The 15,033-nt window shown below is 42.5% G+C and overlaps 1 protein-coding gene across 1 annotated transcript in view; it reads left to right on the forward strand.

The window, feature by feature from the left end:
• Positions 1-406: 406 nt before the first annotated feature.
• The window catches only part of ALK (ALK receptor tyrosine kinase), a gene marked incomplete at both ends in the record, with an annotated part of 302,815 nt that continues 288,188 nt past the window's right edge, over positions 407-15,033 (forward strand). Inside the window, one exon of the mRNA XM_083856843.1 lies at positions 407-506. Within this exon, the coding sequence (XP_083712969.1) occupies positions 407-506 (100 nt within the window). The remainder of the gene's footprint in view (positions 507-15,033) is intronic.

Below are 15,033 nucleotides of genomic sequence, written 5' to 3' on the forward strand. Positions count from 1 at the left end.
CTTGGCCCCGGGCGCGGCGGCACCCCGGGACACCCCCGGGCTCTCGCGGGTGCAGAGGAGGAGCCTGGCCATGGACTTCGTCGTGCCCTCGCTGTTTCGCACCTACGTGCGGGAGCTGGTGCTGGGCGCCGCGACACGCCGGGAGGCGAGGTGCCGGCTGCGCCTGGACTGCGCGCCCCTGCTCCGCGCCGCCCGCGGGGCGCTGCCCCGGCCCGAGCCCCCCGCTTCCCTCGGCGGGCCCTCCGCCGTCGGGCGGCGGCTGCGGCGCGCCAAGCAGCTGGTGCTGGAGCTGGGCGAGGGCGCCGTGCGGGACGGCTGCGCCGGCGGGGCGCACCTGGAGTTCAACCTCACCGAGCTCTTCGCCTGGTGGCTCCGCGCCGGCGACGGGCGGCTGCGGGTGCGGCTGATGCCCGAGCGCCGCGGCGCCCTCCCGGGCAGCGAGCGAGGGCTCTCGGCGGCCATCCGCGCCGCCCGCCCCCGCCTCCTCTTCCACGTCTCGGCGGCAGGTGAGCCCTGCGTTGCATGCACCGCGCCGGGCAGCGCCCCCCGCAGCCCCCGCCCTGTCCCGGGCACCGACAGTGCGGGAAGCGCCGCTCCCCCCTGCCCGCCCCTTCCCCTTACAGCCTTCCCTTCCCTCGTCCTGAAGGGCTGCGCTTTACCCGTGCCAAAGGTAGCGAGGAGCTTTGAGGAGCCAGGAGGGTTGTTTTGAAAGTGATGAGGGATGTTTTACGAGACGCCAAGGAAGCCGCAAGGAAGAGCTAGAAAGGTTAAAGTGTCGTTAGTGGAAGGACGGCAAGATCAGGCTCTTTGAAACTTAAAAAATAGCATCCTAAAAAGGGATGCTTCCTCAAAGTGCTGCGAGTGTTTTCAAGGTTATAATGCAAGCAGAGCAGGGAACAGCACTGACATCTCCAGAGCTGGGTCTGGCTCCTAATTTTGTACATTAACGCTTCTATTGCTGGCTATTGATATTAATATTACTTAATAGTATTCTTCTTTAAACATAGCAGATAAGGGCTGATTGGCATTTAAAACCCCCAAAGGATCCTCAGTGAACTGCACTGTATCAGCTACAGTACAAGAAGTTGTACATCTGAGGAGGCTCATGCAGCACTGGTGCTTGTGTGAAGAGGGAACCTGGCTTAGAATTTTGATTCTGGTGGGCGGTGATTGGCAGTCACGGTTTGGGGCAGCTCCTTTATCTCAAATCAGGACTCTGTTTTGGGCCAGTGATCAAGAGAAATTTCCATTCTGCCTGTGCATTGTGTCTTTAACAGAAGCTGTGATTCAGCCTTTCCTACTAGAAGAATATCATACCTAGAGGACTGCAGGTCCAAATAATTTGTCACAGTGAGTTAAGTCAGGTACCTTTTATGAAGCTTTGTAGAATTCAGTGGTGTGTCCCTGAGTAGCCACCTACTTAATGGACCACAGAATACAAGATTCACAAGAGGAGAGAGAAGTCACTGCTGGGCTTTGAATACAAAGTTGGAGCAACTGATTTTTGATGCTCATCTGAAAAGATGGGATAGCCATCTGAAGAACTACAAATGGAACACATCTCCTTCCTTGCTGCCTGAAATGAAAACCAAAGCCGACTGTCAGGGTGGGCTGTGTGTGAGTGAGTCCTGCAGCTGTGGCTGAAATGTAGTACCCAGGTTTGCTCTTCCTCTGTTGGATCTGGGAGGGATAACACAGAGGTGCTGTCCACCACAAGGTGGCTAGGTGAGGCCAACGCCCCCAGCAGGTCTTGCTTTGCTACATTGCCGCTAAGAAATAATAATTAAAAATTAAAGACACCAAAACTTACTGTCTCCTCGTCTTTTTGTTCAGGGCATTTGTTGTTATTAGCACTTGTTTCGATTTACAGGTCTCCTCGGGCAGTGAATCCTTAGTTTTGAATGCCATCTTTACTCAGGTACTTAGAGCAATGTTGGAGCTGGAGGACATGCATTTGTCTTCTTAGAGAATGAAGGTGTGTTTTTAACCTCAGGGAAGGACACACATAAGAATTAACAGGTTCTGTGATGTGAATACAATGCAGATGAAGCTTTAACCAAAGGTAATAACTCACAGATTTTATTTTGTCTGTTATCTCACTGTTGAGGAGAAGTGCATGTTTTTCCAGATCAGTAGGAAGCTCTGCCCCTGTAAAATCATGTTGGAGAGAAAGCTCTGCTGTTCTTACTGCAACACAGCCATGCAAAGTCAATCACAGAGGATGCAGGAAAAGGAGGAGCAGAGGGAAGGAATTGGACCTCCTTTACCTATATCAAAGTGATAACTTCTCCATGCAGCTGTTCATAATCTCCTGTAAAAATCCTGGTCTCTTTCTGAATTGCATCTCTGCTTTTCCAGCAGTGACACCTTAGCATAGTTACACTGTTCATGGCTTTGCCCTGCTTTTGTACTGTGGGTTTGTTTAACAACACTAGTAAATCCATTCCTCCTGCTTTGCTAAGGTGCTGCCTATGTGAACACCATGTGTCACTGCCAGCCTTAAATTTGTGCTGCACAGCCCTGCCGACAGCAGGATGTGCTGACACAGTGATAACAGCATGAACAGCATCCACCAGCCTGTCAGATCCCAGCAGTTATTGACACCATTGCAGCTAATATGCACGGGGCTTAACTAAAGCCCTTCCTAGGGCAACTGAGCTTTTCCTTCACTGCTTAAGCTAATTGGAAATGGATTTCAAACAACACAATCCTCCCATCAACAATGGAAAGCTGTTTCCCTTATGTTGGCACAGGGGGCTTTTTTTTTTTCCCTTTTGTCTGCTGGAGATGTCCAGGGTTGCAGTACTTCCCAGAAAAATGTATAATTACCTTGCTAAATTATTTTTACCACATTATCCTCCATGGGAATGGAGAATGAATTATAGTTTAGGATAAGAAAAAATGGCAAGGGGATGAATTCCCACTGACCTTAGAGGTGACAACAGTGTCCTGTAAATGATGCTAATTCTCTTTAACTTATGCTCTCATTTGCTCAAAGATAAATTTAACAGGAGTGAACCTTTTCCTTTTTTAACAGCATGTTTGTACAAAGTGTAAAGCACTTTGTCTCAGTCTGTTACTGAACAATTAGTAAAGCGTGTACTTATGGGCAGCTGTTGTTCAGAAAACAAACCATAAAGTTCACAGGAATTTCTGCAGAGCTCTCCTGCAAATATTCTTGATGCCAGATTTCTCTCACACTCATCCTTGTGGGAACAGAGCATCCAGCAAGAAGAAGCTTCCATTTAGAGAAACTGTGGTCCTCAGCCCGTCTACCATTTCTGTGTCAGATTGGTCTTCTCAAAATTGGGTACAAGAGAGTTTTCCTCTCTTGGAAATGCTTTCAGACTTCATACTGTCTTAGCCTTCTCCCAGTGCTTCTCTGGGACAAAAAAATCAAATTAATTTGAATCTTTTCTGTATGAAAGACACACAACAAGAAATGCCGAGGAAGGGAGAAAGAAGCTTGGACAGGAGTGCAGTGCTGCAGATCTCCTGTATTTGAGGAACAACTACCAGGTTGCTGTTGACTTTGCTCTCATTGTCTATGGTTTTGACTGGAAAATCCGCTGTGCCTCCAAGGAAACCTTTCCCAAAAGAATTTAATGAAAACCAATTCAGTGCCATGGGGAACTGAACAGCCAGTGTGAACATTACTGTCAGGAGATTTTCAGGCCAGCTTTAGTTCTGGTCTTACAGGATTTGCTGATAGTGTTGAACCACAGTGGATCTCTGTAGCAGTGTCCTTTGGACAGGTTATTGAGCTTTCTTGGAGGAAATAATCCAAGAGCCCTTCCGCCCTAACCCTGCACTGGTATTAGGATTTTTTTCATGTTAACATTACAGATAACCAGTTCTCTCACTATAGGGCACCTGAGCCACAAATGTTGCTACATAGGTTTCTTGTGAGTTTACCCAGGAAATTTAATAAGCTGAAATGGCCGTAAAATAACTTCCCATGAAAACTAATTGCTACTTACATATGCAAAGGTGGGAAGCATATGTTAAGAAGGGGCATATGGGGTTGAAAATGAGTCATTCTTCCCTCTAAAGGTCAATGTATTTTCATTCATGAAATAGATTTAACATTCCAATTATATTTTTTAAATAGCAATGCATAACTTTTCATCCTCTGGCTAGGCGAAATATTACTCCTGCACTGTGGCCTTCATCTAAAATTTTATTAACTTGCCACATGTATTCTCCCTGAAACTGTCTGCATTCACTATATACCAATGCTATTATAATGCTGAGGCAATTAGGCTTTACATCTTTAGGGGACTGCTACTACACCTGAACTCATTTGCAGGAGGAACCCTTTGCCTAAAGATTAGAAAGAACTTCAGACTAGGTGAAAATGTGGGTTTGAAAGTGGACGTTTTGTAAATGAAAATCAGAGCTCCAAGCTGAAATCTGACTATGGTGAAGTCCAGAGAATTATTTCTGCGCATTTTAGAGTTACCAGCATTTAATCAAGGTCTCTTAGTTATGTTTTCCATTATATTTGGGTTTTGTTTTGCTGCCTTCAAAGAGTAGCATTTGGAGTTGTGTCATACTGAGCAGAAAAGTGATAAAAGGTATCGGTCACTTTGGAGTTGCTCTGGTTTTCTCTCACCCTCAACTGAGTGCCACACCTGAGATCAGATCTTGCTCTTCTGATAAAGCAGTGGTAGAATTTGGTGGATAATACTGAGGCACTGCCATCAGGCTTCTGAAAGGTTTTTGCTGTAGTGCAAGTGGCTTTTCTCTTTGCTGGGGTTTTGTGCTTTGCCTCATCTGTCAGGCCAGCTTTGCCAGTCCGAAGCTTAAGGATAGTATGAGTTGCACTTGAGTTTACTCTAGACACGAATTAGTGCAAATCCAGGCTTTCCTGTTCTACCCTTGGGTTGTCAATGGTACCAGTGGGCTGCATGTGCATTACCAGCTGCTAAATCAGTGAATCATGAGTGCTTAGAAGCATTTTTCCTAGACTTTCCTGCCCTGTTAGGTATGTAGCACTTCCTTCTAGACCTCCAGTCTTTGGTGCTCTCCAGCAATGTGGATTTACTCCTCTCCTTGAACTGGAAATGCTTCTTGAAGAGGAAACCAACTATCTAGTTTGCCTGGCTTTGTGGGCAATGTGATTCTTGATCCTACTGCTGTCCTACCTGTTCCTGTCCAAGTCACTTTCCTACTCCATCAGCACTAAGAAAACATGAGGAAAACTAATAGCTTATGACTCTTTAGATTCATGATGCCTTGTCCACTGTTTCCACATTGGTCACAGAAATTTGGCTTGCAAAGCCATGAGGCTTTCACAGTAAAGCCACCAGGATTTGCAAATTTGTTGCCAATTATTTGACAGATAATGTTAGAAATTATGCCCAGTCTGTGAGTGGTTCACAGAAAGTGTGATGTGATCACATGCTTTTGTTTTCCCAGAGTTATGTGGTGTTGCTGATCCTCACTGGGAGCCAGGATTATGCACAATGTGTTTATGATTTCTAGGTCTGTTTTCTGCAAATTTTGTTTACTTTTGGGCTCATTGTTCTTATGAATGTTCTTATTCATAAGCATGTTCAGTAAAATAGCCATAAACAAACACCAAAAGGGGCACAAGTAACAATTTATTATGTTTGAATGAACATTTATGGCACATTGAAAAAATATGTTTTCTCTAAACTTGCTGTGCTTTTATTTTCACATCCTCAAAAACAGGGAATAAATACCTACAGTAAAGAAGTTTACAGGGAAACTTAAGTGCTTTATTATACAAAAGCAGAGACATTCTTCAAAATCAAAGGCAGTTTTGGAGTGTCTGAGCGAATTGGATCCTGAAGTAATCTGGTCATTTGGTTCACTGCACGTCTCACCCAAACATTACATGATAGGAAATAAAACGTGTATTTGTGACAATATTTGTGAATTAGCAAAAAGAAGTAGAAGAGTTGAAGGGAGACTGGCAAGATTTAGCACTTACAAAGTTCCCAACTAATTGAGCCTTGTCTTAATACAGAAGGTCCCACCTTTTGGATACATCAGTGCTAACTCCCTTGGAGTTATGTTTTGAGAGTCCAAGTTGCCTCACAATCAGCAGCCAATTCCACACTGTGTCTGGACATTTCCTGTCCAATTCTCACACTGAAGCATCCTCTTGTGCTACTCAGAACTAGAGTACTGAGTCTAGTACTGAGAACTAGATCTATGTTTTTTTAGCACAAGTGATTTATCTAATAGCAAACACCAATTCAGGTTGCCTGCTTTCCTGATCTCTTTTATCCACTGAGCAACTGCATGTGTTTCCTGGGAAGGACTTCTGAGCTCAACATGGTTGCTGGGACTGCAGTGCTGGGCTGAGAAAGGTCCTTTATAAAATGTGCCACATTTGTCTTGCTTCTTTAATTCAGAAAGATTTGGTTGGAGAAAAATGTCATGGAAGCATAAATGCAGATTTGATAAGTCTGACCTTTCTTTTCTTGCGAACAATAAATGTCAGAAAGCTTAAAATGACAAGCTGGAATGGCTGGAGGTTATTTATGTGTTTAAATATTTAGGCAAGAAACACATTTTGAGACTAAAGTCTAGTTTACATGAGTATTTTGATTTATGACTGAGATGGCCGAGTAGCTTCATGGTTGTCACTATCCTGCTTAGCATGGCTACTCAGAAATTCCCTGTGACAGCATAGGTAGGACTTAGATATCTCTACTTGCAGAAGCTGTGAACTCTGTCAGTTGTAGTGAAGAAGAATCACCTTCCCTTGTTAGTCAATAGGCTCTGTGATGTGGTTGAAGTGTTCTAAGTGTATCCTGATGTGGTTGAAGTGTTCTAAGTGTATCCAGTAGACAGAGCTGGTGGCTGGCTTCAAACTGACTTCAGACAAGTTTCTAACAACAGGCATTTCTTTGGCCAAAGAACTTCAGTAGGCAGCTGAAAGAACTGAGTTCTAGTTTGACTTCCAACTTAATTATCTTGCAGTACACAGCTCTGCCATTGACATCTTGTGTGACACAAAATATTTCTCTTTGTGGTGGTTACTTCCTTTGCAAAGCAAGGGTAGTTTTGACTGCTTTTCAACTCTGTTGGTATATGGTGCTTTTTTGTGGATTAATAATGCTTTTACTTTCTAAGAACTTGAATAAAGGCAGTAAGGTGCAGTCTGAACTCAGCTTTTTAAGAGAAAAGCTAAAAGAGCCAACATACCATATTGATTTATTCCCATCTCTGCACTGCTAATAGTCAAAGGACTTCAATTTCCTTCATTTCAGTGACAGAAAACTTAGAGGTTTGGTTGATGCTACAAGAAAATCAGTTTCTCTTGTATTTTGAAAAAAATTTGAGCCCTGTCTTTGACTGTTAAAACACTACCTGTCTTAAAGCCAAATAGTCAAATTTCAAATTTAGATTTGAAATTTGAATACTTTGTGAGTCTTTGACCAAGATTATTTGTACCCTCATGAAAAGTGAGAGCAGGATAGGCTATGGCCAGCTGCCCATGTGCTTTTGGCAGCTGCAGCTGGACACCATCTCCATTTGCAGTGAGGAGCTGCAGGTGTTGGCTGCTGCTGGCTAATGGGGACTGCTGAGCAAACCAAGCACTTTCTGTCCTGGCTGGGAAGGGGGAATGCTGTGGGAGAAGGTTTATCCTTTATGGTTTCTTCCTTAAGATATTGGACATTTGCACAGAATGGGGGATTTGAGATTGTTTAAAACTTTAGTGGATTACCTGATTCTTCCTGGATTACAGATGGCAAAGTGGAGTTACTAGGCTGAAACATTTTAAGTAGAGGGTTCTGGAAATATGGGACATCCCCTTTGCAGCTTATCACCTTTACAACTCTTCAGCTCAGCTTGCAAATCTCAAGAGTTTCCACTAGTATTACAATGTTTACATCAAGGCAGAACTACTTTTCCTGCTCAAACAAGGGTGTGTACTGAATCCATTTTGGACTGGGATTTCCCTGCAGTAATGCACTGTGAAGAAAGAGCTGCAGGCTCTTTTGGCAAGCTTCTCCCCATTTCCTTGCTGACAAGCAACTCTCTCCAGTCTCATATCTTACAAAACCTTGTGATGAAAGAAAACCTTGACTCTATCTTTGAGTTCTACAAGCTGGGCAAAGGGAGAGAAGGCAGCTCTCTGTAAGGCGAAGAGCAGAGAACATTCGGGTGGTGAGTGCAGGGGGAAAAAGCAGGATCATGAAGCGTAAGGGTGGGAGATGTCCGTGTGTGGATTCTTGTGCTATGTGTTTCTCGATGTCTGTTAGGATACAGAAATCTGTAGACATACTGGAATTTTTTTTTTTTCATATGTCATACTCCTAAGAATTTTATGTTATTGAAGTTTTCTTTCAAGCTCAGCTCTGAAAGCTGGTGTGGTTCTTCCAAACGCAGTTGCTGTAGTGCTTGTGACATGCAGTTGGATATGTGACTTCATTTACTAGAAATCTGTGGTGATGCTTCAGGGCTCTGCAAGTTGCAGCAGATCTCTAATTGCAACTTGTACATTGGCATTTGCCTGCTGTTTCTACTGGCCCATTGAGTAACGAGTTATCTCAGATGCATCAGCGTGTCTGGCCTTTTTATAGCCTCTTTCATGTTGGATTCTCAAACTACTTTAAGCCTTATCGCCCTAGTGATAATTCTAAGCATTATTATATCTATTTTACAGGGAGATTGTGGAAGCCAGGGATGGAAAAAGTATTATTCGATTATGTTGGACTGCAAGTGCTGAATAGAATTTTCTCTCTCTCTCATATAGAATATACTATACAGGGAAGTCTCTCTCTTTGCTTCAGCCAAAAGGCCAAGAAAGAACAAGAAACTGGAGTTGAGAGGCTCACTAGCTTGCTGGAAATACTGCAGCAGTTATTGGCAAAACTATCTGAGTCTCCTCTGCTCCACACCGTGTTTGTGACACTCCTCTTTAAATAAATCTGATTTTGTCACATTCCACACCGTTTGCAATACTGTTTTCTTCTTAGTTTTGGGGATCATCTGTGATCTGCTGAGCCTCTCCCTAGGTTCAGACATCACCTGTGGTCTTACCCTTTGTAGAGCAGTGTATGTCAGCATTACAGACCGTGATGCAATGGTTATTTCCAAGGGCTGTTTCATTATTGATGCTAATTAAACTTGAAACTAATGAGAAAGAATTACTTTTCAGGGCTGGAAAGGAGGCCAGAATAGTTATTATAGGTTAATTATTCTTCTAAAAGACTCTTTTTAAGTAACAATTCATTTTGTCAACTTTTTTCTTACATTGTACAAGAGCCTTGTTTGAAGAGGTTTCAAAATATAATTGCTGCACTGACCTCATCTAGCTCTCAATCAGTAATCCCCTTCCATCAGCAAAAGGTTAATAAAATCTTTAAGGAAAGGAATTTGGTGCCTTATCTATGTGTAGATGATTTAGAATAGGTCTCCCTGCAAATATTTCCTATTACCCTTCTGCATGATTTCTTTGGCATACTTTCTAGATTCGAAAAATGTTGCATTTCATAAAGCTTCCAAATTTAATGGTTGCTTTGCAAAACAGGTGCATTACAGAGGCAGGGAGTGAATCTACTCAGGGCTCGCTGAGAATTGGTACAATAAGAGCACACTTCTTTGTTCTCAAAGTTCTACAGCCTGTGGTGAGCCCTAAAAATCTGTCCTCACTTTGCAGGACACTGGAGTGTCCCATAACATGATTAGTATTTGCTATGTAACTAAGGGAGAAGATGAGACTTGTTTTACACGGGAGCCAATGGAAGCCAGTCTCATTCTGGCTGGGAAGCACTGTGGCTTTTCAAGGGGAGGACACACACTTGTCCACTTTGCTCCTTCCCAGCTATTATGTTGAACCTTTCTCCTTCCTGCCTCTTTGTAGAGATGAGTAATGGCTTTAGATTGTTGCAATATTGTACTACAAAAAGGGTAAGGCAGAGCTGCATTAGTGATATTATGAGTGCTGAAAGCTGAATAAAATCACAGAATTGTGTAAGTTGGAAAAGACCTCTAAGATCAGCAGGTCCAACTGTTAACCCAGGATTGCCAAGTCCACCACTAAACCATGTCCCTAAGTGCCACATCTACACATTTTTTGAACACTTTCAGGGATGGTGATTCCATCATTCCCTGGGCAGCCAGTTCTAATGCTTGATAATCCTATCAGTGAAAAAAATTTCCTAATATCCAGTCTAAACCTCACCTGGCACAACTTAAGGCCATTTCCTTTTGATCTGTCTGTTCTTACCTTGGAGAAGAGACTGACCCTTGCCTGGCTACACCCCACCTTCAGGTGGTTGTAGAGAGTGATAAGGTCACCCCTGAGCTTCCTTTTCTTCTTTCCAGCTGCACTTCTGCAACACAGCACTGCAGGGGCTTGTTGGGACCCAAGAGTTGTGACCTGGCACTTCACCTTACTGACCCTCATACAGCTGGTCTGGGCCCATCAGTCCAGCCTATCCAGATCCTCTGTTTTTGTGGACAGGAAGGAAAGCAATCTTTATTAGCTGTAAATGTTAGGGCAGCTTATGTGCTCCATTGACCAGTGGCCTGATGCCTTCTGTCAGGGCACCTGCTTTGCATCTGGTATTAATGTGAGGGCTGTGGAGGCAAACACCCGTGAACGAAGGTGACGCTGTGAGCAGAAAAGCCTCAAATGGAATGCAGGATGCTGTGGCTTTATGAAAACCCTTACCTACTAACTCCACATTTCAATCTATCTTAAAAGGGCAGCATTCACCAGGCCTGAGTTCAAGCAAAGAGTTATATCCTCCATCTGGGAGCTGGTATCAAGTTCAAAGATAAAACACCCTCTGAGTAATCACTCTTGCCACTGGGCTCTGCTTAGACCAGCTCATAGGATTTGGGATAATATTTGAAGTGCTGAGTCCCTTTTGCGATTAAGATCTTAAATCACACAAAGATTGATCAAAAGCTCAATGTTTCCTTCTTTCCCTTACCAGCCTACTGTCCTTTATCTCTTGAAACAAAGCAGCATTAACTTTTAAGATCTGATTCAATAACATTTTATGGATAATAATTATGACTGATATTAAGCCTTCAGCAACCAGTCTGTACAGAGACTTAATGTATTGAGGTTTATTGCCGCTGTAACCTATCTTTTTACATTGGTTGTAAAGCAGGATCAACTATACTGATAAGAGGAAAGAGAAGCATCAATGAACTCTTTGCCTCTGCTTCTCTGCAGGGTGTTCATATTCTTGCTACTTAATATTGCTGGCACAGTGGGAGTTCGCTGGTGAAGAGTTTTTGTTTACAGAGTCTGTTTGTGCAATTGCAGAATGAATGAATGAATGAGCTGCAGCAATCCTATGCTGGGGAAAGGAATCTGTTACTGGATAGACCCTGGAGACCAATTGATCATTCTTCCCCTTTTAATAATTAGTGTGAGAATGCAAAGTTTATAGGCGTGAGCTCAACAGATTTCTTTAAGGCTTATTCCAATAATGGAAGCTCTTAAATATAGAAAACTTCTTTAGACACTCTGTATTCGTGATTTTTTTCCAGAAGTTTCCCAGTTTCCTTGATCTCATCATGATATAGTTGTATGTACACATCATGACAATGAATGGAGATGGTCCCTAAACCAAACTGAAGCCCAGGCTGAGTGAAAGAAAACCCTGGTTTCTAGGTCTTTAAACGCTGTACACAGTGCTCTAAATATAAATTACAATATGAGAAAGGAAGTTTACTTAGTTTCCATACAGTGTCTTCAAGGAAAGTACTCCTGTTGTATTGGCACTGAAAAAGTCACCTGAAGGACCCAGGACTGGATTTTTGCTCAGTTGAACTTTGTGATGTTCATGCATCATTAACTGTAGCTGTATTATGTAGTTGCTTTTTTTGCCTTGCTTCTCCTCATAACTTTATAAGAAATCTACCTCCCTGGTAAGTTCAAATAAGATGCTGTCTGCTTATGTCCTTTTTGCCTTTTTGATGGGAAAGCAGGAGGGAATTCTAAAGTGCTCTGGGGGCTACATGGAGGCCTTGCTTTGACATCTCTAAATATGTGAGTAATGGGGTGCTTAGAACTGATTTTACTTGTGATGGATGCTCAACAATAAGGAATCACAAATTGTGAGCAGCAGAGCTCGGAGAGGAGAGCTGCTCAACAAGATTAATGGGAAGGGAGACCTTTAGTGTAATGAAAGACAGTTCCAGCTTGAAAAGAGACAATGCCACACTAGATCGAGTCTCGAGGATTTGGACAGTCAGATTCCCCCTGTGCCTTTGTAGAGCCCCTTTCTAGGCAGGGAACACTGAAGAGCTGCAAGAAAAGTGCACTGTAAGTTCCCACTTCACCTGCAAGTGAGTACACTGGTGCACCAAGGGAGCAGATTGTCCAAGGGATGTCTGTCAAGCAGGGCATAGGGGTGTTGAAGAAATACTAGGAATTTCTTTTTGTTCTAAGAAGTGCAAGCTGATAAGAAAAGCAGGATAAGACTGCAGTAGAATGTTGCTGGGTCTGAGCACTGCAGGGTTGATTTTACAACTATTTTCCTGTGGAGAAATGACCTGAGACAAATCACACAAGTGAAGCCTAATTGGAAAAAACCCCAACTTTTGTCTGCTTTCAATTAGATAGTAATTATCTTATTATTAGAAGAAATATCAAGTTTAAAAGAAAACAAATATCTCTATACTCAAATAATTTAAAAACCCCCAACAGGTGAAAGTGTAGCTCATCTATCCCTTTCATTTTAAGTTGAAAGCTGCTATTAACTCTGAATATCATGACTAAAGGAGTATGAACGGGGAGCAGAATTAGCAAAATGTTAGTGGAGCTGGCTGCAGGATCATTGTTATGACTGCAACTGTTATTCTCTGTCTCTGACAAGGATAATAGTGTGTGGAAATGAAGCCAGCAAACATGTAAAATACATCTAAATATAGAGGACAAACAGAAAATAATAACTGGACCAGTAATCAGATGCCGAAGGCCTTATCTGTTAGTACAGTGGCTTGAAAGATAGCAGTGCTGGTAGATAAACATTAGGAGGACTATGAAGCTGAGGATAAATAGAGCAATATCCTCTAAACAGAAAAGAGCTGAAGCATAAGACCCTGGAAAGACATTCAGGACTTATTGCTTGAGAAAGATCCCTAAAGCTGTCAAGCAGATGTGCAGCTGGCAAGTAGATGACTTGCTGGGACGTTGACTGAAATGGTAGAAGAAATAAATCTGAGGGGATTGCATTAGTGTAACTGAAGGCAGTACATTACTTTCCTTTGAAGCATAGTGTCCTGTGGAGAAAGCAATGACTGTCATCCCATAAGAGTGATCAAACTGAGTGGAGACATGTCCCAGATTTAGGCTGTAGCATAATCAGAGGTTTCTCTTCCTAGCACTCATAATTTTCACATTTTCCTGAAGGCTTTGGACTAGAGTTTGATGGGAGGCATAAGGAGCTGATCCTAAGCCTACTGAAGCCAGTGACATCTCCCCATTGTACATCTGTTCCCCTCTCCTGCTCTCAGGTACAGACAGACTGGGCAATAACCACCTTTTCTGCTCTTTCCTATTGGGCCATCTGCTGGGAGTGCACAGGGAGACACAGCACACCTCATGTTTTGTGTCAGAAGATAAAAAATAAAACTAATTTTCAACTTGGCATTTTTTGGCTTAGTGTAGGTGGAAATGTAAAAGAAGACCTTGGTGCCAAGTGTAGTGGTTGGAACATTACTGTCTGTGCTACCTTTACACAGGTCAAATGAGCATGGGAGATACTAAGAACTCTTGTTCTTGAATTCTTACGGTTTTGTGGAAGGGGCTTTTGGGCTCAACCATTGCACTGTAGCATGTGTGTTAGCCATTAAACATTAAACTTCCTGCTGTAGCCCACTCTTAGATCTTTGGCATCGTATGTCTGGGTTTTGAGTTGAATTAAAACAGGGAAGCATCAACCTAGTAAGGGGAATGATGGCACGAGAACACCCTAGTGCAGGCAAAAGGGAAAACAGCTTTGCAGAGTTCAGTGACAGGAGGAAGGTGCTTGTCACACTTATCAGAATATGTCTAAAGAAATGAAAGTTCTAATAGTCACCTCTTAAAATGTTCACATCCACTGTTCATTAAGTATTGCATCCTTGAAGATCTAGTTTCAAGTTCTTTACTTTTATTAAAATGAAATTACGTTTGCTTTACCCCAAGGTACTGTACAGAGCAAACAGACCAGGCAGGACTCCAAACTGAGGGTGAGCGCCTTTTTCACTCTGCCTATGCTACTGTGGTAATGCCTTCTCAGTAAGGCACTTTTGTGTGGTATCCCAGACATGAAATTGAAAAGGTTAATGAATTTGCCCTTTCTGCCCCATGAAAAAGTTGGAGTACATGATACTAAAACTATTTCAAACACACTTTTGTCACTTAAAAGTTTTAAAAGAAGTTATTTTTCAGAATAGGGATTGGGAAGGGGGAAATGAGGCAATATCCTTTCCGAAAAGAAAAAGACAACTAAATTGAGATGTCCATCTGAAAGAAGAATGTGATTTTTACTCCGGAAGGAATAGAAAGTGTCTTGTTCCTACCTCTAAAATCTTTTTCAACGTAGCTGTGATAATCAAACCCATCTGCAAAGATAAAGAGCTGAAGTATGATCTTGTTTCTCAACATGTCTTTTATCATCACTCTCATCTCTTTCTCCAGAAGTACTTGAGGATGGTAGAATGGAGTTCAGATTAAAATGCTCAACAGAAGGCAAAATAATAGGAAGGTCAGACTAGAGTGTATTAAAGTCACATCAGCAGAATTACCAGAAGGAAGAGCAGGCAAAGTATCTAAAATGAAAACTCTTATCCAAACTAGTTTACAGCTAATGTGGAAGTGTCTTTAATCTCCTGTGTTAATTCAAGCTAGAATAATTCAGAACTTTTCTTTCCTAGACTCTAAACTGGTCCATTGATTGTTTCTGTGGAGTAATATCTGTTTTATTCATAATTTTGGTTTCATGGCAAGACCAAGACTATTTTCTTATGGGTGCACTGTGAGCCACCTTAGTATAAACTTGGATTCTGTCTTAGGATTGCTATAAGAGGATAAGTTTTATG

This window comes from Zosterops lateralis, assembly GCF_965231275.1.
Source record: "Zosterops lateralis genome assembly, chromosome: 3".
Lineage (NCBI taxonomy): Eukaryota > Metazoa > Chordata > Aves > Passeriformes > Zosteropidae > Zosterops > Zosterops lateralis.